The sequence below is a fragment of the Agelaius phoeniceus genome, chromosome 1, assembly GCF_051311805.1.
Source record: "Agelaius phoeniceus isolate bAgePho1 chromosome 1, bAgePho1.hap1, whole genome shotgun sequence".
Taxonomy (NCBI): domain Eukaryota; kingdom Metazoa; phylum Chordata; class Aves; order Passeriformes; family Icteridae; genus Agelaius; species Agelaius phoeniceus.
In genome coordinates, this window is record NC_135265.1 from 135,753,147 (window position 1) to 135,779,736 (window position 26,590).

Sequence of the window (26,590 nt, forward strand, 5' to 3'; positions counted from 1 at the left end):
TTGTTTATTTTGGTATGACCTGATCTTGTTGATAGTTAACTTTGCCTCCTTGGGTATTGCTGATAACGATATATTCATAACAATTGCTTTGACTTTTATTCCTTGTGAGGCAGAGAGAAAAGTATTGGCATTACATACATCACAGCATATGCCTCTCAATGCTGTGCAACAGCTGTCATTTTGAATGATCTTCTGAAACAGAAATGAGCTGGCCCAGGATCATTCACTGGATGCCATCTGTTGTTCACACCACAAGTACCAACTAGGAAGGTTCAAAACACATGACTTCTCTTATCATTGCATTTGAAACTGCCATTAACATCTGAAGCTTTCTGTATCCAGTCATATGAATTGGCAAAAAATAAACCACATGGAAGGAGGGACAGGGAATGATTGAAGATGCTCACTTCTGTCATTATCAAACCCTATAAGTGAGTTTTTATTCGGCATCTCAGTAAAGGTAAATCTCAGGTTAGCAATGACCTTAATCCCAGGTCAACAGAGAACTCAGCTTCCCCTGACTGCTCTTCATAGATCTCTGTGTCTCATTTTCAGTACTTCAAATGACTCTGTACATACTCATTATTTGAGTCCTTTCTTTCCTTCAACTGGCAGGGGAGAGAAAATGGATCTGTTGAGCAAACTGTAGTGTCTGTGCTTGAAAGTGGGTGACAAGCAGCTGTAGAGAAGCTGATAAAAAATTAACCCTGGAAACCCAGCATGGGAGGGATGGAAACTATACCCCCTCTCCTAATTAAAATTCTGATAAAATGAAAACATGCTTTAAATCACCACAGTACAAACAGGGAGATCAAAAAAACCTTCCTTTAAACAAATGTTTAATACCACAGAGGGATAGATAAAATATAAAACCAACTGCAAAACAGCTCTCTGGATTTTCCCCCTTGATGATTCTGGCATACACCTGATCCTAGGTCTTTGGGGTAATATTACATTTCCTTATAAAATATTTATACAGCACAGTACCTTAACCTCCTAAATCTGTATAACAACCTGTCTAGCCTAAAAGGCAAGTACAAAAACTAATGTGAACAGCCAAGATTTTATCTCTTACATCCTCCTTCCAAATGTGTTTGAGAAAAAATTGTTTTCAACTTTTCCCCTTATATTTCAAATATCATTGTCATGCATAGCAATGGATAGACCAAAGTGAAGAATTTGATATAGATGTTCATGAATGTTTTGGGTTTTTTTTGTGATTTAGCTCCAAGTGTCCATGTGATGTCAAAGAGTATCTTCTCCTTCAGTGTCATTATTACTAAAACTAGCAATGCTTTTTGGAAAAAATGATGATGGTAATGCTTTGAAAAGAGAATAAACACATGGTTCTTTCACAATGGAGCCCATAGTCTAGCCTGAGAAGGGTGTCCTTGTGGTCTAGGGGACAGAACACAAAGACAGACATCCAAGCAAGCTCATCAGATAAGTACATAAATGCAAATTATGCTCCCCCTTTCTTATTTCTAGGGAGCATATGGGGATCTTTATTCCCTTTGTTCAGCCAAAGGTGTGTTTGAAAGAGAAGTCTGCTGAAAAGACACAGGTGAGAAGTGAGTTTTGAAGAAGAATTAGAAAAAAACAGAAATGCAAAAAGGAGAAGATAGTTGCAAGAATAGGACAGGTGGCACAGTATGTTGAGAAGTCCCTAGGAGGACAACAAAATTATCGAGGAAATATTGAGCTATAAGCTTAATATGAGATGGTGAAGCAGGTGAGATAATCATGGAAGTATTCAGTGAAGAAGAACTTGTCCAGGAAGCTAGAGGAAAGACTCACGCTTGGAAAGTGGAGCTGTGGGCTGTTGAGGTGAGCCATCCAGCTGGAAGAGAGACCACAGGAAGCATCCTCTCCCACAAACAGGGGTGCATCTCAACTATAAAACACTGGTGCAGCTGCTAGTTCTGTAGGCATGGATCTCTGTGGACACAAAATATTTGTCTAGTAGCTGCAGTTACCCCTCTAGCAGTAGGGGTTTCATCCACTCAGCACTGCAGTCCAGGAAGCCCTAGGCTGTTATTCATATTTAAGACAGTGACCTGAGTAACCTGGGTAATCTGAGGTTTGTGTAGACACTGTGCTAACAGCAACTGGAGTCGTACAACTTCCTTGTATTTTTAGCACTGAATAAGTCAGCTGGGGGGGTTTGAATGATTTGCCACCTACAGACAAAGCTTAAGTCTTACTGCCACTGGCAACCCACCATTACTTTCAGTAACAAAAGGTGTTCACCTCTGGGATTCAGACTCTCAGTTTGCTGTCTTTAAGCTGCCCTAAAAGAAAAGATGTCTTAATATTAAATTCTATGACTATTTCTGAAACATCCTTCATAAGTAATTTAAATTCTTGGGGACAAATACAGAGTAATAAAAGTATTTGGTCTCTATGAAAATTGTCATTTCTACTTTTTTTGTGTTTCTTACCTTGGTTTTCTTATAAAATTCTCTCTTTCCTCATCAAACGTGAAACTGCTGCGTAGTTTTTCTGTAAATGTATTACATTATCAACCACAGAGTCTCTTAAGGTGATTTAATTTTCACTCTACTTTTGATCACTGCATAGTTGGTAATAAAATATACTGTAGACATATTTGAAGAAAGGTGCTTTATAAATGCAAGTATCCATAAGGCATATTTAATTTTGCATTGTCTGCATGGATGGAACATTTTTAATTTTATTGTATTTGGAAGAATTGCTACTATAGACCCTTGGGAGTCTTTCTTATTTCTTAAGAGTGCATTAATATTTCTACTGACAGTACTGATGACTAATACACATATATGTGTGTATATATATGCTTTTGTACAGGTAACAAGTTCTGGGTTTTCAAGGACACTACTCTCCAGCCAGGTTATCCTCATGACTTGATAACACTTGGAAGTGGAATTCCCTCCCACGGCATTGATTCAGCAATCTGGTGGGAAGATGTTGGAAAAACCTACTTCTTCAAAGGAGATAGGTTGGTATAGGATTTCTGCAAGGGAACAATTCAGTGGATACCAGCTAAACATGTTAACCTTTTCCTCTATTTCTCAAAAAGATGAAATTTACTCCTCCTTTATAGATGGCTGTAATGTTTTCATGTCTTATAATCTAAACTATATTTTATGAGTATCTTAGAGTGGGTATAATTATATCCAGTAGAAAAGTTCTGTTCTAGAAGTCAACAAGCAAGTCACAGTTGTGGTAAATTTAAACTTAAATATTCAAAGTGATTTGTTTCTGTACACTCTTACATCTTTCTTTATCCACATTTCTAAACTCCAGAACATAGGCAGGCTAGGCATGATCCAAAGCTTTTAAGGTCAGTGAAAATGATTTTGCTACTATTTGATAATGAGGTAAAAAAGGGAACATAGAGCTGAACCTGGGAGCTAGAGAAGAATTTGAGCATTTTCTTGGAATTACTTCTAAATAAATCTTATAGGGACACATATCTATTAATAATAATAATAATAATAATAATAATAATAATAATAATAATAATAATAAACACAACACCCTAACAAAAAGAAAAGCACAGGAAAAAAACCATTAAATCCAAGGATTTTTCCATTCCTGAAATACTTGTACTAGTCACTTAGTTTCTGTATCTTTATTTACCTGTAAATAAAAAAAGGAAAGGAATGTTAATCTGCTTTACAGAGACGTCAGGAGAATTCATTAATTTTTGAAACACTGCAAGTTGTCTGAATGATGGATTTTACAGGTTTTCAGTATGGTACTGTGTTTGTTGATTGATGTATTGCTGTGCAAATTTTGTATGCTCAGAGACAAATTATTCCTTATTAATAACTGTAATATTTCTATTAGTCTTATTAAAACTATGACTGCTTTTGTTACTGTGTGGTACTTAGTGTTCTCAGACACTAATAGTATTCATGGATCACTTAAGAAATCAATTTAATGCACATCAGAGACTATGTTTAGGACAGTATAGTTTGCAATTTTTTAGCAGTACTGTAAAAACTGCATTACAGAATGTGCAACAAATTTTATGGTAAAAGCTATTTTTATTATTTAAAAAAATATAGCTCTCCATCACTCATGGTGAGGGAAGTAGATAACTAAGTCAAATTTTTGAAATGTTTTAAAACTAGGTATCATTTCAAGCAATCAATTTTCATAGTGAGTAGAAGATGCCTAAATAATTTGCTTCCTATGGTTCTTTAAAAATTCTTTAAAAATTCAAATTCTTTTTCAGGTAATAATTTTCCAGCTCCACATACATATTATAAAAAAATGTACAGTAGGAATTTTTTGTGACTTTTACTTTCTTTAGGCTTTATTCAGCCATGTTCTTTTATAGTACCATGCATAGGCAGTTACTTATATTCAGGACTTTCCTAAAACACAATTGATAGTAATAGAAGACAAAAAGAACTAGCAGAGAAAACAGGTGCTGGCAGAAAAGTTGCTCCATAGACCTAACAAGCACAATGAAACTCAGCAGGATATAAATGCAATAGAGTATGTAAGAAGAAGATTGAACATAAGCCTTGCAGAGATAATTGAGCCATTATGGGATATTGACCATCAGTAGGAATAAACCCTTACAACAGTAAGTTTCTCAATGTGCATTGCTTATGAGACCAAATATTGGCTATAAAATAAAAATAATAATAAACTGACCAAGCAAAAAAGTACACAAACAAGAAAATCCCATTAGCTAAACCAGTAAGAAGATTTAAAGGTTGAACCAGTAAACAGTCATATGTCTAAAGCAGCTCATGTATGGAACATTATTGTTGTAATTTGAACTTATCTATTTCAATATTCATGATAATTCTTTTAAATAATTGTATGAAACACATGAAAGGGAAAAAATTGACTACTGAAAACATTAGTCCCTCTGTTATTCCTATCCTACCAGAACTGAGTCATTTGGGACTAGAAAATAATAGGTTTCATGAACTTCTTGACAAATGTCCTTGTTTATGCCCCTGTCTGGTCCAACTTTTTATGCACTTTAGAGTTTAAATCAATGGTTTTTTCTTCATAAACCTTAATCATTCAATGGCTTGGGATATCATTAAGTAAATAGGCTTAGATATAGACCATAGTTTAGCAAATATTTTTCAACATCCCTTTTTCTAAAGCTATGAAGTGGACTTGGAATTTTTTTCCCCTCTGTTATTTATCAGTCTTTGAGATACAGCAACAAGTTTATATAGTCTGTAGAGCTCAAACCATCATTAGGGAGTTTGCTTGTGAACATTTGGCATGCCAAATAGAATCAAGACTGGGCTTTTCCTTACCCTGTAGACATGTTCACTACTCCAGCACAGATTGTTGAGGTGGTGTCATGATCAGTCCTTCCCTAGTAGGATCCCTAATCATTCTCATCAATGATGAAAACCCAGATGTTCTGTGATTTCAGAGTGTGCACTGAGTACGTCCTCAAGGACTTTTAATGGCAGAGGACATCTTTGAAAGTCATTTAGGGCTAGTGGGAAACCAGAGGTTATTAAAAGAAGGAGCTTAAAAAGTTGAAAAGATTGGAAGAGAAAATGGAAAAGGAGAGAAATTGTGGACGCCACAAATAGAGTTCTGAAATAGAGGGAGAGAAAAAGAAAATATATTTCTTTAAAAATGCAAACTAAAGACCAAGAAACTTAGACTTTAAAGATGAGGAAGAACTGGTTTCAACACTATTAAAGTTAGAGCTTTGTTTACTACTTCTACATGTTGTTTCTGCATGTAGACTTTCAAAGATGTTTTGTATCCAAATAAAGAGCATTGTGTTGTTGGCTGATAGCTGATGTATATGTGACTAGATTAAGAATTGAGGCTATAAAAATAATTTAAGCATAAGAAAGAAAAAATAAATACAAATGTCTTTTTAATCTAACTTGCCAATGCCTAACTCACTGGAAATCTGCCATCTCTTAATTTCATTGAAAGTTTAAAGCCAGAGAAATGCCATACAGGGAGAAATACTGAGGAGTTTAGACCACCACACTTTTCTAAAAAGATGAAAATGTGAATCAATTAGAGTGTCTAAGTACCTTCACAGTGATAAAATATCATCCACATAAGAATTTTTTAATATATGATGACCATAACAAGGATTTCTAAAAACTGAATTCAAATGAGAAACAGGGTCAAGTTTTTAGCAGTAACCACATTACCAATGATAGTGATAAAACTATGCTCTAAATTGATGGAGTAAATCAAAATATGAAATGACCTACGAAAATGTTAGGATACGCAGAGGACATTAGAGATGCTGTACTCTTAGAACCAACTTGTATGCATAGCAATTTGATCAGCAATTTGATCAGCAGTAAAAGGAAAAAGAAATTATCAATATCCTCTCAAAGTGTAAAAAAATCACAAGTGTAAGTACTTCTCAGATGTTCAGGATTACTAGAATTGCACGCTGAAGCATTTTAAGTTTGAGAAAGGCTGGCTGGCAAAAAAGCACACAAACAGGTTGAATTTTATAATACACTGCATCTATTTAGTGATAATGAAATGAAATTAAAAGCTTCTGTAATGCATACATATGAAGAGTCAAATTAAGATTGCTGGCAGTATTTTAATTTGAATCTACTGTCACTTGCATTATTACAATATTATGAAAAGCATTAATGTACATTGGGTTTTTGCATGTATTGCATCTCTCTGTGTCACTGTGAAAAAGCCCTAGGCATCAAAATTGTGGTGATTATAAGTAAGATGCATGCTGGTTTAGTTGTTGAAGTGCAAAAATATTTTATCTTCTATCTATTTATATGAAATAGCAAATAGATTTATTTGCAATGTATGTTCAAAGAGAAGAAATCCAGTATTTCTACTTGTGGTTAATGAATGTAGCAAGTGTTAGAGGGGGAAAATATAAAGTTACTCATCTGCTATCTTACAAATGTGGGGTTTTTTTCCTTTAAAAAATATTTCAGGTACTGGAGGTACAGTGAAGAAATGAGATCCATGGACCCTGGTTATCCCAAACCAATCACAATTTGGAAAGGTATCCCAGAATCTCCTCAGGGAGCCTTTGTCCACAAAGAAAATGGTATGCAAACATGTTCTTGTTTTAATGATTTATTTACATCCTTTATGTAAGATAGAGTAGGTGATTATAGTAGTATGTAAGATAGAGGGATGATTGACTATTCAGCTTAAGGGGTGAAGGAATTCTTGATATCTGAACAGAGTATTTCCTGCTATAGATCTGGCTTTAGTGAAAATGCTCTTTTAAGTGTTTAACTGCTCTTTTAAGTGTTTAACCTAGGGCTGAAAAAACTTTCAAATTTAGTATTATAAACCTTAATTTCCATTCTTTTTTTCTTTTGTCTTAATTCATTTTGGTTTTGTTCTCTTCTGAATTATAGTACCTCTTAAAACAAGCTTCATGAACACAATAAATCTCTATTGAATTTTCAAGGTGTTGGCTTTTTAAACAGCTTAGGAGGTATTGCTTTCATTTTCAAAAGCTAGCAGAGGGAAGCAAAATCTTTATCTAAGCAGAAATATGCCAATGAATTTATGTAAATCGAAGATGCCATAAGTGCATGATGTAGAAAAGCAGATAACAGGGATTTTAGTATGATGTATTAGCTTTATCAAGATGCATCATCACATACCTAGAGTCTGGAATCTCAGCTGGATACACCAGAAAACAAATGAGAGCAGCCAAAATCTGCTCCACCTTAGGAGAATTCATTGCTACCCAGGGGATGGTGGCTGGCTGCCAACAGAGCCCTCAGTTGCACAGAGGTTTTAGATCCTTTTGATGGGAATAAAAATATGCATTTGTTGCATCCTATCATTGTTGGACAATTGTTATATGGCATATATGATTTATTTATTAGTAGGTTCTGAATTAATTCTGTTTACCTCATAAGACAGTACACATATCTATTGCCATAATATTTTAATTTCCTTTTATTAAGAAAATAAAAATCTTTCTTTCCTTTTATAAAACATTTTAGTCTCCTATTTCAACCTCTAACTTGATTAAGTAATTTGCCATGGAAATGTCTAGGGTTTTTTTCAAAAATATGTTTAATTGCTTCCTTGTTTTGTGTCTGTTGCATCCAGAAGAAGAAACCCTGTCTGTATTTTGGCCTTTTTTTTGCTAGATTGGATTTTCTGTGTTGTTTTTAACTGGAAAGTAGGTCATTCAAGATGATATTGTGCATACATCACACTCAATAATTAACCGTTTTAAAATAGGCATATATGTGGAAATTGTCATAGATGTTATAGAAATATATACATGTGTATACATCTATATCTGTGTGTGTATCTATCATCTATCTATATCTGTGCATAAATATACATATATACATATATCTATGAATATAAATATATTTATATATATATAAATATATATTCTGTACTGAGCTGAGGGACATGTGACTCCCATTAAAAATAAAAATTACCTTACTTTAACACTCAGAGCAGTGAGTTTGAAAGCAGAGGCAGAGCACCCATTCCTAAGGCATGAAAGACTTTTGATTACATAAAAGGCTCTTCTCTTTCTAACCCTATTGGTTTTGATGGTCTGCTGGATTCTTTGGATAAGAAGGTTAGTAAAACATGACATGAGATTGTGAAGGAGGTGAAAGGAAAGAGGAAATTCTTGAGCATCTCAGAAATCCTATAAGGGCCCCAGGGCAGAAAGGGGACTGAAAATGACACCATAAATTTTCCAAGAAGACCACTAAGACATTTTTCCTGTAATCAAGAAAATAAAGTCTTAAGAAACAATTCACAACTTTGCTGTTGTTTGTATGAGAAGAGAAAGAAATAAAAGCAGATTCAAATAAGAAATACCACAGCTCAGTTGGAAAGAAATTGATTCAATTTTTCCTGAAACTGCTTTTGTTTCTCTGGACAGAAGCAGAGTTGATAAAGTACTTTTATTATAAACCTTCACAAGGAAACATCTGAGAGCATGTCTTTCAGGGAATTCATTTCATTTTAAAGTATATTTTTTTCCTTCTTTTATATTTTTGTTGTGCAAACTATGCAAATGAACACCTACAATAACTCTGATCATGCAGGGGATTCCTTCAGTGATGGCAAAAATTCTTGGTAATTGTGCATCAAGAGTTTTGGAAAGGATGACGAAAACCAATTTCCTACTCTAGTCAGTGTCCCAACTAAGTATCCTAAAAGCTTGTTAAGGTCCAGGTACGGGTAACACCTTTGAAACTTGCCCTGCTACTTCCCATTTTGTGACTTGTTTTCTAACACTCTGGTAGAAACTCTTAGGAAGGGATGGAAAAGAAATTTCCTTTCTTTTTGCTACATGGAATCTGAGATCACACAAAGTCTTCCAAATTGGAGAAATCTTTCTTTCTACCTTGAGAGCAGCACAGAAAATTTAACTTGCTGAAGTGGATGATGGGACAATTTTTAGGTAGAAGAAGGAGAAAAGGTAGTCTACTTTATTAGTCCACTGGCCTTTTTTGCCTTATACTTACTACATAAGTACGTTTGAGGTAGCAGTGACTGCTACGCCCTTTGGTGCTGTTTGTGTCAGGTATTGCACTCACTGCTCAGTGACTAGTATCTAGAAAATTGTAAGGAACAGCTCTCCAAGCAGGTTTAACACATCTAGCAGATTAGATTAAATCCCTTTCTACAGTTATGTGAAGTCATTTGCTCTGTCAGGAGAAGCAGTAAAACTACTCAGTGTCTTAGAATTGGCCTTCTCTGCTGGTAGCTTCCATCTTTCAGCTCTAACTGACTATTATCCTGGTTCCTACCTCAGCAAAAATGGCAGAAAATTTTAAACTTTTAAACTTTTTTAAAAGTTTAAACAGATTTTCCCAGTGATAAATGGGCTCTATTTGAAAAAAAAATTGTATTGGATCTCTAGCAGCTGGCAATTCCTTTGCTGCTTTAAGAGTTTTAATTTGGTCTTTTGCTGCAAATTACTGCTATATCAATTACTGCTAACTAAAGTTTGTATTTTGACTTACCACTACCCCTGAGTATACACACATGTATTCTGCATATATATATATATATATGAATATAGATTTAGAGGTGTCACACCTGTATATGGTCTCTATATATGTGTTAGACTATTGATAGAGATAATACATTAAATTTCCATACTTGAAATATTTATCCATGGCCAAGATATGCAGTACTTTGTGAAAGGCATGTTGTTATATGGAATCGAAAGATAGGGTAACTGTGGTTCAAAATACTTAAATTTTGCATTTGATAATGTTTTTAATTAAAACTCTAGATTGCTTTAAGGAACTTTATATGTGCTAAAATTTTAAAAATTCATCATATTTAAAGAATTACAGTCATCTTTTAGGTTTTATTCCAACCAGAATAGAAGGCATTTTCTGCAAAAGTCTAGCTACTCTTTTGATACAGATCAGTACTTTTTGTAATTTTTTTTTCAAATTGTATTAGAGCTTTCTATAAATCTATTAGCATCTTTTCAGGTAATAAAAAATGCAAGGGATTAAGGACAGGAAAATACTTTTTAATTGGCTAGGAAGGCTATTAAAATTACAAAAATACCTAAGGTAGAAGAATGATGAAATGTTTTTCTGAAAAGTGGAAGTAGGTGATTAAGACTTCTTACAGTTTCAGCTGCAAAACAGACTATCAAATATTTCTTTTCTTTTAATTTTAGAATTGAAAGAAAATAACTGTTGATTAAATAGTTGGTTAATAATGTTATCTCCAGATAGGCAGTTACCAGCCTTTTCGGGAAGCATTGTTAACTAAAAAGAGCGCCCAATCTGTCTTAGTAGCCTTGAATACTGCAGGGAATATATGAGATGTATAAAGCAAAGATAAGAAAAAGTCCAGCTATGTCCATTCAGTTCATAAACAGTAGGTGAAAGTTCACCCATCCTGAAGGTTTATGTCTTGCCAGATCAATGGCATTTTTCAGCTGGGATAATAAAATAATACAGATTTTTGACAAGAGTCAAGCTTTTTCTTCATTTAAGCATGTTTAAAAATAACATTGGATTGTGCCTGAATGAACAAATATCAGGTCTTTACAGAAAACTTAAATCTAGTTACACCTTTTATCTCATGTGAAAGATTCTGTTATTTCATCCAGTCTCCTGAAGTACAGAAATAGGCTATGTGAGATTGAAGAGGGCCAGTTCTCATTTCTGCATAGCATAGCAGAGCAGAGAAGAGCATTGCAATTTGTTTCAGGAGACTTACCATCTCAAAGAGGTTGTGATGCTTAAAGTCTTCTCCCTGAGGATTCCAATTCTAGTTGATTTTCCAGTAAATGAACAAACTGGCCAAACCTTGACTTTTCATAGACCATATTCTCTGGAATTATTTTATTATTTTTGTAGTAATGAAAGAAAATAAAATCCCAATTTACTGAATGAAAGAACAATGAAAGTACAAACAAACAATAAAACCAAAACAAAATCCCCAAACTCAACATTAGATTTCTAGAGACAGTAAAGAAATAATTAAAAAAAAAAATTTAAAAGACTTCTAACTGAAGTCTATTCCCTATATCTTTTAATTTTTTTAATTACAAAAGAATTGTTACAAGTAATTTCCATAGTGGTATATTGATGACATGATTTCATATGACCATGAATAATTGCTACTTTCTTCCTCAGGCTTCACATATTTCTACAAAGGAAAAGAGTACTGGAAATTCAATAACCAGATGCTCAGGGTGGAACCTGGCTATCCCAGATCCATCCTCAAGGATTTTATGGGTTGTGATGGACCAACAGACCGAGATAAAGACCGACACAGCCCTCAAGATGATGTTGACATTGTCATCAAACTGGACAACACAGCCAGCACTGTGAAAGCCATAGCCATCGTCATTCCCTGCATCCTGGCCTTGTGCCTCCTTGTCTTGGTTTACACTGTGTTCCAGTTCAAAAGGAAAGGAACACCCCGGCACATACTGTACTGCAAACGCTCTATGCAAGAGTGGGTGTGATGTAGGGTTTTGGTTTTTTTCTCTTTCCCTCCCAGGAGTTTGTGGTAACTTGAGATTCAACACAAGAGCTGTTATGCAGTTTCCTAGCTAGGAGCGGGCATCTGTCAGTCTGAAACAAAGCTGATCTTTAAAACCCAGGGGGTTGCCTGTCCTGCGCATGAGTGGCAATTCGCTCAGCTGGGAAGCTTCCATGATACACAGTATCTGCTGTTTCTTCAGTCCTTTGTCTTTCTTTGTCATTCAATTCTAGGCCTTCCCTCTGCACGCTCAATGCCCTATAAACTATCAGGATTAACTAACAAAGAGGAATAAAAATATCTCCAATGTTTCTACATTTTTTCCTTAAGGCCTGTTCCCCTTCAAAGAATTTTTTGCTGAAAGTAAATTTTTTTAGAGAAACACAACAACCAATAATGGAACTTTCAGGAAAGTGAGAAGACCTAAAACAGCTTTGTCTCCAAAGAGGATTGCTTTCTGTCTGCTATGGATAAAGTCCGATACTCCTACTTCCAGTTTTGTCAGGTGGGAGACTTGGATGACACGCAGGACTTCAGACTGTTCGGACAGCCATTTTCCAACAAACAAGGGGCCAAAATATCTGCAATATAGTAACAGCCTTAATACATTCATTTTGTGTTTTTTACAGCTGCTCTGGGCTATGTCCTCAATGTTTTAAACTCATATTCAATACTATATTCAAGCAGAACCTTTTTATTGGTTGGTTTGATTTCTGGTTAGTTTTCCTACATTATCTTTCCCAAGCTGTACCAAGCCAACTACCCCAGGCCTTTTATAAGTCTGTCAGGAGCACTCATTCCAAAGAATGGTAAAAAGCAGTGTGTCTCTGAAGTGGATTTCAATGAACTAAAACAACAGACAGACTATTGAGAGACTTGACACTGGTATTATGTTGGTGGTGTAACCCTTTGAGAACTATTACGTCCAGTTTTCAGAGTCTGTTAAACTTGGTCATCATTAAATTAGAGAATGTGTTTGGGTAATACAGGTTTCAAAAGAAAATCAGTTTTTTGAAACAGATTTCTTGTGACTGCATTTTTAATTATTTGCAATATTGATAGAAAAGCGTTTGTAACAGGAATAGAAAACAAAATATATTTACCAGCTACTTTCTTGTTAAAGGAACCAAACGTATTTTAATAATTTGTATCACTTACCAAGAATTTTTCTGAGCTGTCAACAATTTTATAGCTTAGCCTCTTATCTTAAGCATCTTGGATTTCTCTCTTGAGACTGTGTGGCATGACAATTCGATTTGCCTCTGCAGAGGTAGAGTTACACTTTCAAAAGAAAGCTAAGAAGATGACTCTGACAGTGCATGAGTATCCTCTGGTGTGTTACCCCTTTGCATGTTCATCATAGTTCTCAAAGGGTTAAAATTTCTGGCCTTCAGTCAAACATGGTATCAACTGACAGAGCCAAGGGACCACCAAAACATTTTGTCATTCTGTGTAATTTGTGCTAACAGCAGTATTGTCATTTTCATGTGACCTGCAGAGCAGGTTTGTATCAATAATTTTTTCCTAGAGAAAAGTCAGCAACTGACAGACCTCTTTATTGATTTTAGGAGCTGCTTCTTGCAGTGATAGGCTTTACAGTCACTGGGCTGTGAACTTATTAAAGATGGTCAGAATGATGCACCCCAAAAGTCAGACACTTGGTTTTTTATGAAAGCCAGGTATCAAGGGGAGTAGCTTTTGCAACAATGAACAGCTTGCCTTGAACTTGATTATTGACCTGTTGACTGTCATTACCAAGTAAAACATTGTCTTCTGTGAACAGCTTCACTGTCTGGATTTCCTTAAAGTGTACTGTCCTATGTCTTTGACCTTTAACTTGCAAACTGGCACAAACTGAAGGGAATCTGGTGTTGCAAATGAACTTAGATGAGTTTTATTTCTTGAAAGGCCTGATAGACGTGATCCAAAATTTGAGAAAAAAAACTGAAGTGTTTTAGTAGGAGAGAAGTGACATAGACTAAAATATTTATGATAGGTCTGTAGAAAGGTATTTTGCTATGTATACATGCACACTCTAAAAATGAATTACAGCAGAAGTTAATTTTTATTTAACTTGAATACAATTTTCAGTATAAAATTATTATTTCTACAAATATCTAGTTATTAATGAAAAGGTTATAGGAAAGTATTAAAATACTTGAAATGGCCAGTATGGGCCACATTAAATGAGACTTTTATACTATGTTCAACCAATTTCTTACTGGTTTCTTAATCCACATAACTGGATCACTTTTTAGAGAGTGTAGGTATATATGCATATATATTATGATTATTATTGTTTTGGTAATGGATAGCTTGACTGCCTTGAATTTATATTCATATTGAGCATAGCATGAAAAATAGTATGCCTTTTTTTCAATTACATGATTTTATATTGATTTGAGGACTTATGAACATATGTGGCATGCTATAAAGCATTGCAAACTTATTTCTTAGAGCATAAACAGATATACATATGTATGGTTAACAAAAATGAAGATTAGAAAAAGATATAGTTTTACAACAAATATGCAATGCAGATGGCATTTTGGAGATGTTTTGTAGAAGTACTGCATACTGTAGGTTAGAAGCGCACCAGTATCAGCCCATAGCATTATTTAGTAAATCTAAGTCAGCTGTTGCTGAAAATATTGATTTATTGACAATTTAGTTGCACAGGATTTTTGCTGTGGATCAGCTCATTTGGTGAATTTGAAATTCTATGCTATTTGTCATATGTATTAAGATGTGTGTTTGTATACTTATAAAAGCACACAAACACACACATACATAGACATGCACATTTTAATCCATTGAGAAATTTTTATTGTCAACAAACTACTATAACTTATGTTCTGCTATAGACAGAACAAAATTACTGATGTTGCTGTTACAATTTTTTTTCCCTTGGATAGTTGGAGGAAAATAAGAGAACTACTTATTCTGTATTTGCTTTTCCTCTACTGTAGGAGAATTTTTTTTTTTAAGTCAGAACAGCATCTCATCAGTCTTTTTATTAATTTGAAAATTTCATTTCAGTTTTGAAATATCTTTCATGGCAGCTTTAACTTTTTCTGCAACCATTTCCCTGTCAGTAATGAAGTGCTGAGCATGTTGACTGTTGTTCTTTGATAAGGTAACAAAAATATTTGTGTTTGGAGAATTTAACTGTAATTATGCAGGAAGGTAAGTGTGATAATTCTAGTGCTTGGTATATTGTATATGGTAGTTACATGAATACATGATAAGTTGATCATTGAATCTATTTTCTTTTACTTAAAAGTGCATATATGCTATATACAGAGAGTGGGAGAAAAAAAATTACATTGGCATGTTTATTCATGCAAAACAAGATTGTGTCAACATTTCTGTTACATACTCATTTTTTCAGTAGGTTGCAATGCAGTCATAAAGGTTTGCTTTAAGTAAAAGATGTAGGAGCATTTGTGTTCACTGTAATTTCCAAATACATATTGGCTAGTTTCAAATTTTAGAATTTCAGAGTGAATTAGTGATGTTGCCTGATCTAATTTTGAACTCAAATTAGTAAAAGTTCTAACACAATTTTTTTATAGTTATTTCTCTACAAGGGCCTATAACTATTAGAATTAAGAAAAATCAAATTGAAAATATTTTCAGGTCTGCAATCTGGGTCCCTGCTCATGTGCCGTGACATTTTTAATAAACATTTCCATATTGCTATTGTCATGATCTGTATTTTGAACAATACAAAACTGAATAGTGTTGTGTTAATCAGCTACAGTCTATCAAGCTGACTACACAAGGTCGTGTATCTTCAGAGTACTATGGTCTATATGATGCAGAAGGCCAGAGTAGATTATGGTAGTGTTTCCTTTGGCCTTTCAATATCTAAACCTATGAAAAGGTTATTGACTGTAGAAAAAAATTAATTTTTATCAAAAAAAATTAAAAATATGTAACTGTATATTTACTGGATAGGCTGGGATGGAGAGACTCAAATGGCTCCAAAGGAGCCCTTTCAAGTCTCCAGAATAAATGTAATACATATTTTATATATTCCTATGAACTTTTGTTCTTTTTCTTCTTTCGAAGTGGGAAAAGGGAGGGGATGATTAAAGAAAAAGATTTTTTAAGGCTAATTTTGTGAATTAAAATAACATAAGCTAATAGATCCAAACATAAGGGGCAGACTTACACTTTTTCTTAGAAGCACACTTCACATCCCCAGTAGCTTGATCAAGACTCCTGTGCCATTAGCGCTGTGGGTTAAGAACGGAGTGTAAGGCTTAATTTTTGAATTTTCAAATTTTTTGGGGGGTCTTACTTTACAATCTAAATGTCAGTTAAATGTAGCTTTTGGTACCAAATTATATAGTATCTAATTCTAGCTTGTTGGTTAGAAAACAGTGCATAGTCTAGGAAGTTGGTCTGCCTATTAGCAATGGAAGTACTACATTCCTATTCTTTTTTTTTTTTTTTTTTTTTTTTTTTTTTGCATTTGAACCATTGTTAAGACAAATCTTAAAACACACATATAGTAAACTGAATAGTGAACGTTCCAGGTACTGGATTTTTAGGGAAGTAGAAATGCAAGCTACCATACCATTAGCAGCCTACTTTGGAAAAAACATGAGATGACTGGGTGGAGGAGCAAGGATATGACTGCAGGGGCTTGCTCTGTCCTGGCTCCCATCTCTCCTTACAAGTTGGCCTAAGTTTCACCACCTATTGCAGAGGTGAAGGAAGCCATGCACCACAGCAGTGGGAGATGTGAAGTAGCCATAACAGAACAGTAGCTCCTGGTTTGCCTTTTGTTGTTATCAAGACTGTCTCTGGACACCTCTGTTTCCAGAAGTACAAATAGATGACTGCAAGTCTATGAGTTATTACTATCAGCTGAGGAAACAAATGCCACTGGCCACTTAGGTGTCCAGCTGTGCTGTAATTCAAATAATATTATCTGGAAGCTGAGGAACAGATAACCTGTTATTCAATACAATGATATACTTTTGATATTCCAGCAGTGTAATGTTAGGCATACTTTCTTAGCTCCCACTACATAGACTGCAGGCAAACAGAGTGGTTCTCATGAGATAAGACCATTTAAACATATGTCAGTTACAAAATCGGGTATAAATGAACCATGTGCTCATAAAATTAATCTCTGATACATGCATGTAATTAAATGAATTGTCTGCCACTAGTCTCATGAAAAATATGTAATGTGTGAGTCAAACCTGTCTAACCCATTCTTGTGGCTTGCCATCTGAGATGTCAGAGGCTGATGGAGAAAGACATTGTCATCAGTGCCATCAATGCTGAAAATATCTGGTAAACATCAAAAGCATGCCATCACTTGTTGCAAACTGGCCCCATGTGAGGCTTGATCTAAGGTAGCCTCTAATGTTAGGCAGCATAGATTTTTTTATGATATGGAATTATTCTATATATGTATGTATATAAGCAGGAATGCCCAATAATAATCAGAAGATGAAATTTTGAAGGATCATCAGTGTGTGAGCACAGCAAGCATCTGTTCCTAAAATCAAAATGTATTTTAAGGAAGGATGTAGACATCGTTAAAGACATGAATTATAAACAGGCCTTCTTTCCCAGTATACATAAGTTTTAGGATATCATCTAAAAATTATGGTCAGTTAATTAACATTTGGAATTGCAGCTGCCCATTTTGTCTTTGAAAGAGGACATTCTGTGAGTGGTGTCCATAAAATATGTTGGCTTTGTGGAGATGGCTTTAAGTATTGCTCTGGTCTACCAACAGTTAGATGAAATAAATTTTATTTGCAGAGAAGACATAAATGAAGAAAGGCTGATGTAAACTAACATGTTAAGACGGTTTTCTGTACTTGGATGTGTATGCAGCATAGTGCTATTTGCTGTCACAGTAATACTTCATAAACAATAATCATTACACAGGTCAGCCACTTATGATGGCATGAAGTTTTCCAGTGACACAGCTTAGTTTCTTCTGCTTCTGTAGAGCACCATTGTTCACAGATCATTGTTATTATACCCACTACATAAACCAAGGTTTTCTGTTTAGTTAATAGTAATTTCTACCATATGAAATTAAATTATGTCCTTTTTATAACTACAACCTTAATCTTCTTGGAGTGGCATATCCTAATTCATAGCCTTTCATGACTTTTTTTTTCCTTTCATTCTTGCAGTAAAATATATACTGAATATTGTCTCCATCCTCATGAATAATCCTGTTCATTCTGTGTCATGCAAGTGTCTTGGATAACCCATTTACTAATCTATCATTCCAGGAAGTGGCTTTCTGGGAACTGGGATTAGCAATAGAATGCTGGCATAAAATAGCTTCCTAAAGTACCCACTTAGTCCTTAACAATATGACAATGGAGTTTGAAGGGTTTTTAGTGAGGTTTTGTGTTACTTACATACTGGCAACAGAACTGTGTAACTCTGCCAATCAGTGAATGTCCATATGGGTTCACAACTTGCAGTGTTCTGTGTTGAGTTATAAAATAAGGTTTCTAATTCATATTTCCATCCTGATGTGTTGGTATTTAACACCCAGTTTACATACACATTTATAGCTTACATGGCTTTGCATAAATTCATCTGCCTTGTTGAAGCCAAGAGTACTTAATGTCAGCAGGTAATCCGTGTTAATAAGGTATAAAATTTTGGTTCCCATACTATCATTTTGAAACCTTAAAGAAGAGAAAATAGGTATTACCACAGTATCACTTTTTCCATAACTTTCCAAAATGATGGTTTCTAATACTCTTTGTCAGTGTTTAAAATTAGATGAAATTAAATATGTCTCAAAAGTACTGGTTTACAACTGATATGTTGCAGGTAAATGCACAGCCTCATATTTGAACATACAATGATTCTAAAGAGAGAAGGACATACTGTGTATGCTTTCCTTGGCCATTGCCACAAAATTGCCAGTGCTCACATACTGGTCACCTTCATATCTTATGGGAACATTGTGAAGTCAACTCAAGCAGTTTGTCTGCTTGGATATAAAAGTAGAATTATGTAGTTTAGGAAATGATACATGTGATGACATGCATTCAGAAGACATCATCAGCAACCTACAGCACTGTTTTAAATGACCATGACAACTACAATTCATACCTGCAAGGCATAGCTGCAGCTTATAGGTACATGGTTGTGTTTTACCTCATATAATAAAATGCCATGAATTCTGGCCATGCATCACCAGGCAGATGAAAACAATCAAAAAGACCTTTCAGAATAGCCATTGTCAATACTCACAGCTTATGGAAATAACTGGATTGTTATACTCAACAAAATTTAGTCTTGAATAGGAATCGAGAATTGGAGGAATGTGTGATGATGAAAATACCGTATTCCCAACTCTTACTCCTTGTAATCAAATAGGTAAAGCATTTTCAAGTGTATATATGTGTATGTGTATGTATATATATATATATATATATGTATATGTATATATACACACACACATAACATCTATCTTTACTGTGTTTCTAAAACATACAGATATCACTTGTCAAATCACAGTATTGTCTGACTGTGTCCTGTTGAAGTCTTTCTCAGAGGATACTTAAACTAGTCATGAACTTTCTTTCCACAACTTCTAGGACCCACAGGAAAACCAACTAGGTCTTTTGGTCAAAGCCTACAGACAGACACAAGTAGCAGAAGAACATTTCCATTTTTGATTACCAAAAAAATAGGAAAAGGAATGAAAACATTTTCACTTATAGGTGCAAGTATTACACCAATTTATCAAAAGAGATGGAGACAAGGATCAGTAATACCACTAAAATTTCATGTAATCAACAATAAAAGAGAAGAGATATTACCAAGAACTTAGTGATAGCTTGGAAAGTATTATTGGCCTCCAACAACAAAGATATCTGTTAGGCTTTAGAAAGTCCACTGAATTTTGTATTTGGATTCATAACCCACCAGATAGGAGTCAGTCAAAAAGCTTCTCAATATAGTTGCTCTAAACCTGACTGCAAATATATATAGTAATACATAGTACATTATTTATCTGGTGCAATCAAAATCTTTTGAGATAGATTTAGTCAAACTAATATTAACCTGAATCTCTGTGCAAAAACTGGTCACAGTGAAATATTCTTCTGTTTGTTCTCAAAAATTAGATCCAAGATGATTTGAAGAACTCCACTGGATAAAATACTGAAGGACAAGGAAGTCTTTAACTTCTACTAGTCTATATTACAATCATGTATCTTTATTTCCATTATAGTCCTAAAGTATTTAATATGACAGAAATACTTTTATGGCCATTGGCTGGATCATCTATTTCTATTTCTATATGTAAATTGATAAATACAGTCAAACTTCTGATTCCCCTCCATACCCTTTTCTCACTGCACCTCGACATGTTTCCTTACTAATAAAGGCAATATTTATTTTTTTATTCTCTTGGTAGGCAAATGGGAAATGATCTGTTCATTATAAAAATTAGCAAAAACAATTTTTTTGTCTATCTCATTTAAGCATGTACAACTTTTTGCACTTTGTCAATAGGAATTGCAGCTTTTTGTGTCTATAAAGAAGAGGTAGTACCTTCTCAAATCTCCTGTGAATATTTGAGGAGCTTGATGTATATCTTTCACTGTGTTTTGTTCATTGTCCAGTACAACAACACTGAGTTCTAAGTTACAGCAGATTATTGAAGCCTTTGCCTTCCATTTACCTTGCCATCCTTAAGTCTGTTATGAAAAAGGCATGGTACAGCCAGGGCTGATCATCATGGATTCTTTATTTGCATCTTGGAACTACTTGACTTGTCAGATGTACAATAGTGTAACACCAGAAACCTACCATTTTTTACCATTTTTACCAGACATTGTATGTCTGGTAAAAATACTATTTGTATGTATGGCTTATGACATCTCTGAAATGTGAGCAGACTAGAAAACTGCATTTCAACAGTCTGTATTATTTTCAGTGTTTCCAGTTCTCATCTTTAACCTGTTCTCTTTCTCCTTTGCATTCTGATGCCTATAATCTGTGTCATAAATATCCAGACAAGGATTTTATGGCTGGACTCCTTCCTCTACCACAAGTCAGTTCATACATATACATCAATTCCATCAATTACCATACTGCTGTAGCATAATAGGCTAGCACTGTTGCATGGCAGAATGCTTTGCTGTTATGCACTGTTTTCCAATTGATCCTAATTTTTCAGTATCACATATAAAAAACTCTCTCTGTCATCTGCTACTGAAGTCTTGATTCATTGCCCAGTTCAGACACAGCTTGCAAAGAAAGGTGCAGGTGTTTGACTTCTGAGGTTTGCTTTATGTTATAGGTGTTCCTATATGATCAGAAACTGTTTGAGGGATGCAGTGTCTTCTCCTTGCCAGTCCTGTGGCAGTATTGTTAGCAGTTAAAGCATGTGCAGCTGGTTTTGTCAGTCTGTAGTCAACTAGAGTTTGATATGGATATATACAAGAAGGGTACATTGTTTTCCAAGCTTCATACACATCCTTGTTTCTCTTTATTAATAGCATGCACCTTACATTCTCTCCAGGTGCTGTATTCTTGAATCTATCAAAACTTGGTTTCTTCCTCAGTTCTGCTTGTTGAGTGTTATTTTAGCAGCTGATTCCATTTTCTATTGTTGACATTCCTTCATCCCTGTAATTCCAACAGAAGTTGTTCTGGTTCCAATATGTTAGCTAGAAGCTACTAAAATTCTGGTTCTGCCCACCCAGTGATTTGCTTATTTATCCTCCATGTCTGAGAAAGAGGAAATCAACCTTTCAAGCAGAGACAAGGGTGTTTGTGCAGTTGATAGGATAGCTCTGAAAGTGGTTTTATGCATAACATGACCCTAAAACTCAGATATTGTTAAACATAAATCTTCAAGCTCTTTATCTTCAACCACCCAACAGTTGTTCATTTATTTTTCAAAGTCTGACAAATAAGTCAGAATATGGATGTGATGATTTCTCTTGTGTGAAACAAATTTCTCATTTTTATTCCCTTTTCTCTGCATAGCTCCATTTTCATTTCATGCCCATGTTCCGCTTATTAGGATGTGTGTTAGAATCAAAATAACTGGAACATTTATTTGCTTTCTGCAAACAAATTTCATTTTATTATTGTTATTTTATTTTATTTTATTGGCTCACACAGCATTCTATACGGTAACCTTTTTATAACTGACATATGTTATTCCTTCAGTTAGCTTCTACTGACAAACACAACGCTTGTTTGTGTGCAAATGCAAGGCTGACTAAATGGTGCTAAAGTGTATTATGACTGTCAGATATAATCAGGCAAAATTTTGTGGTGCTTAGACTGATTTTTTTCATTGATTTTATTGATCAATGCATTGAACAGTGTTTTATTATACACAAGTAGTCTTTTGTTAGTAAATCAAGACCTCATAGTGCATTGTTAAACTGAAAGGGTTAATTAATCTATGTAACAGCTCACCAAGCTAATCTCTTTAACTCCTTATACTGTTGTGTCATTAAAGGTCAAGGGGTCATGATAATAATCTCATTGCTGTAGACCATTAACATGACTGAACATTTTCAACAAATACTTATGTTTACAATGCTATAACCCTTTGACTGCTGCGGCAACCTTTAACCATCGAACGTCACACGGTAGAATCATCATTGTGGTTCTTGCCATGGCAATCAAAGAGTTAAGGGCTGTGCAGTGATTTGTTTTATATTTATTAATTTATATTTATTTTTTGTTTTCATTTGAGAAGGGGGGAATTGGGGTGGGGCAGTTCTTGTCTGCTGTAAGTGTCTTAACCAAGGGAAGGGTTAAAATGGCTTTTTATACTATTGCATCTTATGTACTTACCATCGTTTCATTGTGTTGTAATTAAAAAAAAAATCTGTCAATAAATAAGAGAACAGAAAAAAATTTTCATAAAGGCATTGTGGTTTAATTGGTATATATTGCTGTAAGATTTATAGCTACTGTTCTTTAGGTATTGTATAGCATTAGAGCCAAATTTAGCCTCAAAACAGGAATGCCTTTGTATAATAACAAATAATGACAATTTATGGATATATTATGGATGTAACTGTCTGTGAGCAAGGTGAAGGAAACATTATTTTTCCAATCAAGGCAGAGTAGGAAAAATTAGTTTGTATTGGAAAAGAGGTGGAGTAAGTGACAGTGCACCTACTTCTGTAATGTAGGCTGAGAGATTGCAGTTACGGCCACTACAAAAAATTATGAACAGGTGGCTGAGTTCCCTCCTTTTTTATATGCAACAAACCATGACAAATTTAATGTAAAAAATTGAGTCTAATGATTCAAATTAGAAAAAATAGGCATAGAGTAAACACAACAGCAACAAAAAATTATTGAAATCAAACCAGAATAGAAGATCAGAAGACTATGAGCAAAGGAAAGTTTTGTAAAGCTGGCTCAGTTTTGCAAAGATCTGTGTGTTCTCCCATGTCAACAATAATGTAATTCTTCTTAGGCTATAAAGCGTTACAGGTTTTCTACCCCCATGCATATGTGTGGGTATAGGAAACCAGGAACAAGCTCAGCCTACTGGAAGAAAAACATAAACTTATTATTGTTTCAGTGTCCTTGCAAGAAAGACAGCAGTGCTTATAAGCTGATCCAGGACCTGAGGCCAAACTCATCACATACCTAAGCTACCTGAAGCTTTGTTCTTTTCCATTCTAAATCAGAGGTACATGAGTAAAACAGAAATCACTGACTGCAGTTCTCAGCCATGAAAGAGGAAAAGTTCCCTGGCTGGGCCTTAACTACAAGTGACTGACAGGAAAAACACAAGTTCTAAACTGAATGGTTTGGGGAGTGTCTCTACCTAAACATCCTTAAGTTCATGGAAGTGCATTGTTTCTGAAAGATTTAAAAGAATTCCCAAGCTGATTCATGTATTCTCAATACCATTCATTTAGTAGGTAAAGGTGATGCTGCAGGCAGAAAACTGATTAGTAAACATCAGCAATCACAGTTAACATATGAGAAATTTGGCACAGTTTTCCAAATCTATTGCTTTACAATTATGTGGCTGATAATTAGATTTTTGTTTTAATGTTTGAGACCAAAATCAAGATTTAGCTTCCAGGTATTCTTCTTCAAAAAGCTTTCCAATCAAGAAATATTTACTAGTTAGACAAAAAGGATTATGAATAAGAGATATTCTTAATAACTGCTTGCCAACCTCTTTCTTGTTGCTTGTTTGAATTATTAGAAATGGTAAACACAATCAACTAAACATTTGGACATTAATAGCTCTCAATGGAATTTAAGCTTATGACTATATTAGATATTACTTTCTTCAGGTAAAAACAGTATGCAATGGCATAGAACATATTCATTTTCCACTCAAAATAAACTAAAAATAAAACAAACCAATATTTTATTGAACACTTACTGAGCCAAGTGGGAAAACTCTGGGCACTTACTATGAGTTATAAGGATTGCACTTTAATGGATATCAAACACCCATAAAATCCACAATACATACAAGTCAAACTGCCTTTCTCTAAGTATGTTGGCAGTGCAGTGCTGGTGTTGGTGAAAATGAGTCTGTGTTGGTAAGGAGATTTTGCTATAAGATATGTAAATTTTAGGTGCACATTTGATCTGTGCTTCACTAGTATAAAAAGTTAGACCCTAATCAATGCCTAACCAGTGTTCCCTCAAGTCACTTTCAATCTGAATGAAAGTGTACTATGAGCCTCTGCACAAACATTCAGAATGCAGTTTTCCCAAGACTTGACAAAACCTTATTCTCTTACTTCAATATGTGCCATATTAAAATGCAACATATAGACTTTTTCACTTAAGTGCCTCTTTCCCCCATAAGTTTATAATTTATTTTTATATTTTAAATCTGAGATATTCAGATTCAAGAGAATCCAAGTATTTAGCTGAAAAGGTAAAGCTGCATGCAAGAAAACAGAAAAATAAAAGTATTTGAAAATTATTTTCAAGATATTTTTATATTAGTATTTAATTTCTGAAAGTTTTCCAGGCTGAAATAAATATTATTGCTACCACACCACTCAGTATATTGATATGAAGTTTGGCTTGCAACTTATTCATTCCTTTACAAGTTACTGCAAGAAACAACTCCTAAAGTGCATGCTTAATTTCCCAGATGTTTGTGTGAAATTAGTGTCATTTATAACCATATTGATTGTCTTTATTTCCCAAGGATTCTTCTACTGAAAATGTTACCCTGAAGTGACATGTAGAGACATTCTTGTTATCCATGACTTGCTCACTTGCTGTCTAATTGCTAGATGAGAGATTTACTGTGGAGTGCTTTTGTGTTGTGGTTCATAGATAATTCTTGCTTTGATTTTCAGCACCAGTCAAACATTCTCACTATGACAAATGACAAGTGTGGCTGCACTCCTCTTGTTTCCACACCAGGAGGTTATTCTGTCACAGTGGCCAGCTTCCCACTGCATGTCTTTGATCATACTGTGATTAAAGTAATACATTCAGTTCAAAACTATCCTGAAGAGTTTTTCTATTCATGTTGTATTTTTGTAAAGAAATACTATATTATCTCTGAAGGACCAGTTTTACAAGGAAGATATGGAGTATCAAAATACTGTCACAGTGTCAAATAACTTTGTTCTCAAATCTCTCCCAGGCCTGGCTTCCATGGCAGTCCACACTGTGTGTGCATTGCAGATGTTCTCTTGGAGTGTGCTAGCTAGGCCTTTTAGGCATAAAACCTGTGTTTACTTTTGGGAGGCAGTTATTCCAGGAATCACAATGGCATAGTGGGTAAGATAGAATCATCCTTTCCATATGATCCCAGCAGGTAGAAGAATTTCAGGCATAAGGCATGTTCTCAAAATACTTCAATTCAAAAAGAGATAGAGCCTCACAGTTCAGTTCAGTTAGAACAATTATGAGTTTGTGAGTCCTGTTTAGTTATAATTGACAATGAGTCAGGGATTCTCTAGATTCTGACCTTCTCAAGGTCAGCTTAGTCTATCAGCATAACAGTTTGGGATCAGAAACTTAAATGCCCATTAAAAGTCTAGCAAAGGGAATAATTCCTAACTCATAGCTCCTAACCTGTGCCTAAAGTAATCACAATTGGGCTCTACCTGAAATCCTAGCTGGGGGCCTTTGGAAGTTGGTTCTTTTCTCCATTGAACAGGCAGATACATTTAGCAGCTAATTTAAGACACTTTCCCTTCAAAGGATACATAAGTTAGATCAATTGTATTCCTTTCACCCCTCATCCTGGAGAACAGAGATGCAGACAATAGAACAAACACTGGATACAGCAACACTCAGAGACTCACATGATGAAATTAAATGGGGTATGTCAGCACTGTCAGGAGTCACAGTACAAAGGAAATAAAAAGGAAAATGGAAAGGGACCTCAATACATGCTTCTCTGAGGTTAAATAGGTGACATGAATTTGCATACCTGACTTTCCTACCACTAGACGCTGCCCAGGCAACAGTCAAACCTGAGTATCCCATTAGAGACAGTCCTGCACAAACTGCACAGTGAGTCCTTCCCACAGGCTGCAGTTCTTCATAAACTGCTCCTTTGTGCATATCTTCCACAAAGTGATGTCCTTCAGGAACAGGTTGCTCCAGGTTTGCTCCCCTATGGGGTCACAAGTCCTGCCTGCAA

At 34.8% G+C, this 26,590-nt stretch overlaps 1 protein-coding gene across 1 annotated transcript in view; it reads left to right on the plus strand.

Annotated features, from left to right (window-relative positions):
* MMP16 (matrix metallopeptidase 16) overlaps window positions 1-22,860 on the plus strand; it is a 174,092-nt gene extending 151,232 nt beyond the window's left edge. Inside the window, exons 8-10 of the mRNA XM_054636924.2 lie at window positions 2,827-2,977; window positions 6,921-7,036; window positions 11,601-22,860. Of these exons, the coding sequence (XP_054492899.1) occupies window positions 2,827-2,977; window positions 6,921-7,036; window positions 11,601-11,935 (602 nt within the window). The 3' untranslated portion in view covers window positions 11,936-22,860. The remainder of the gene's footprint in view (window positions 1-2,826; window positions 2,978-6,920; window positions 7,037-11,600) is intronic.
* The last annotated feature ends 3,730 nt before the right edge of the window (window positions 22,861-26,590 follow it).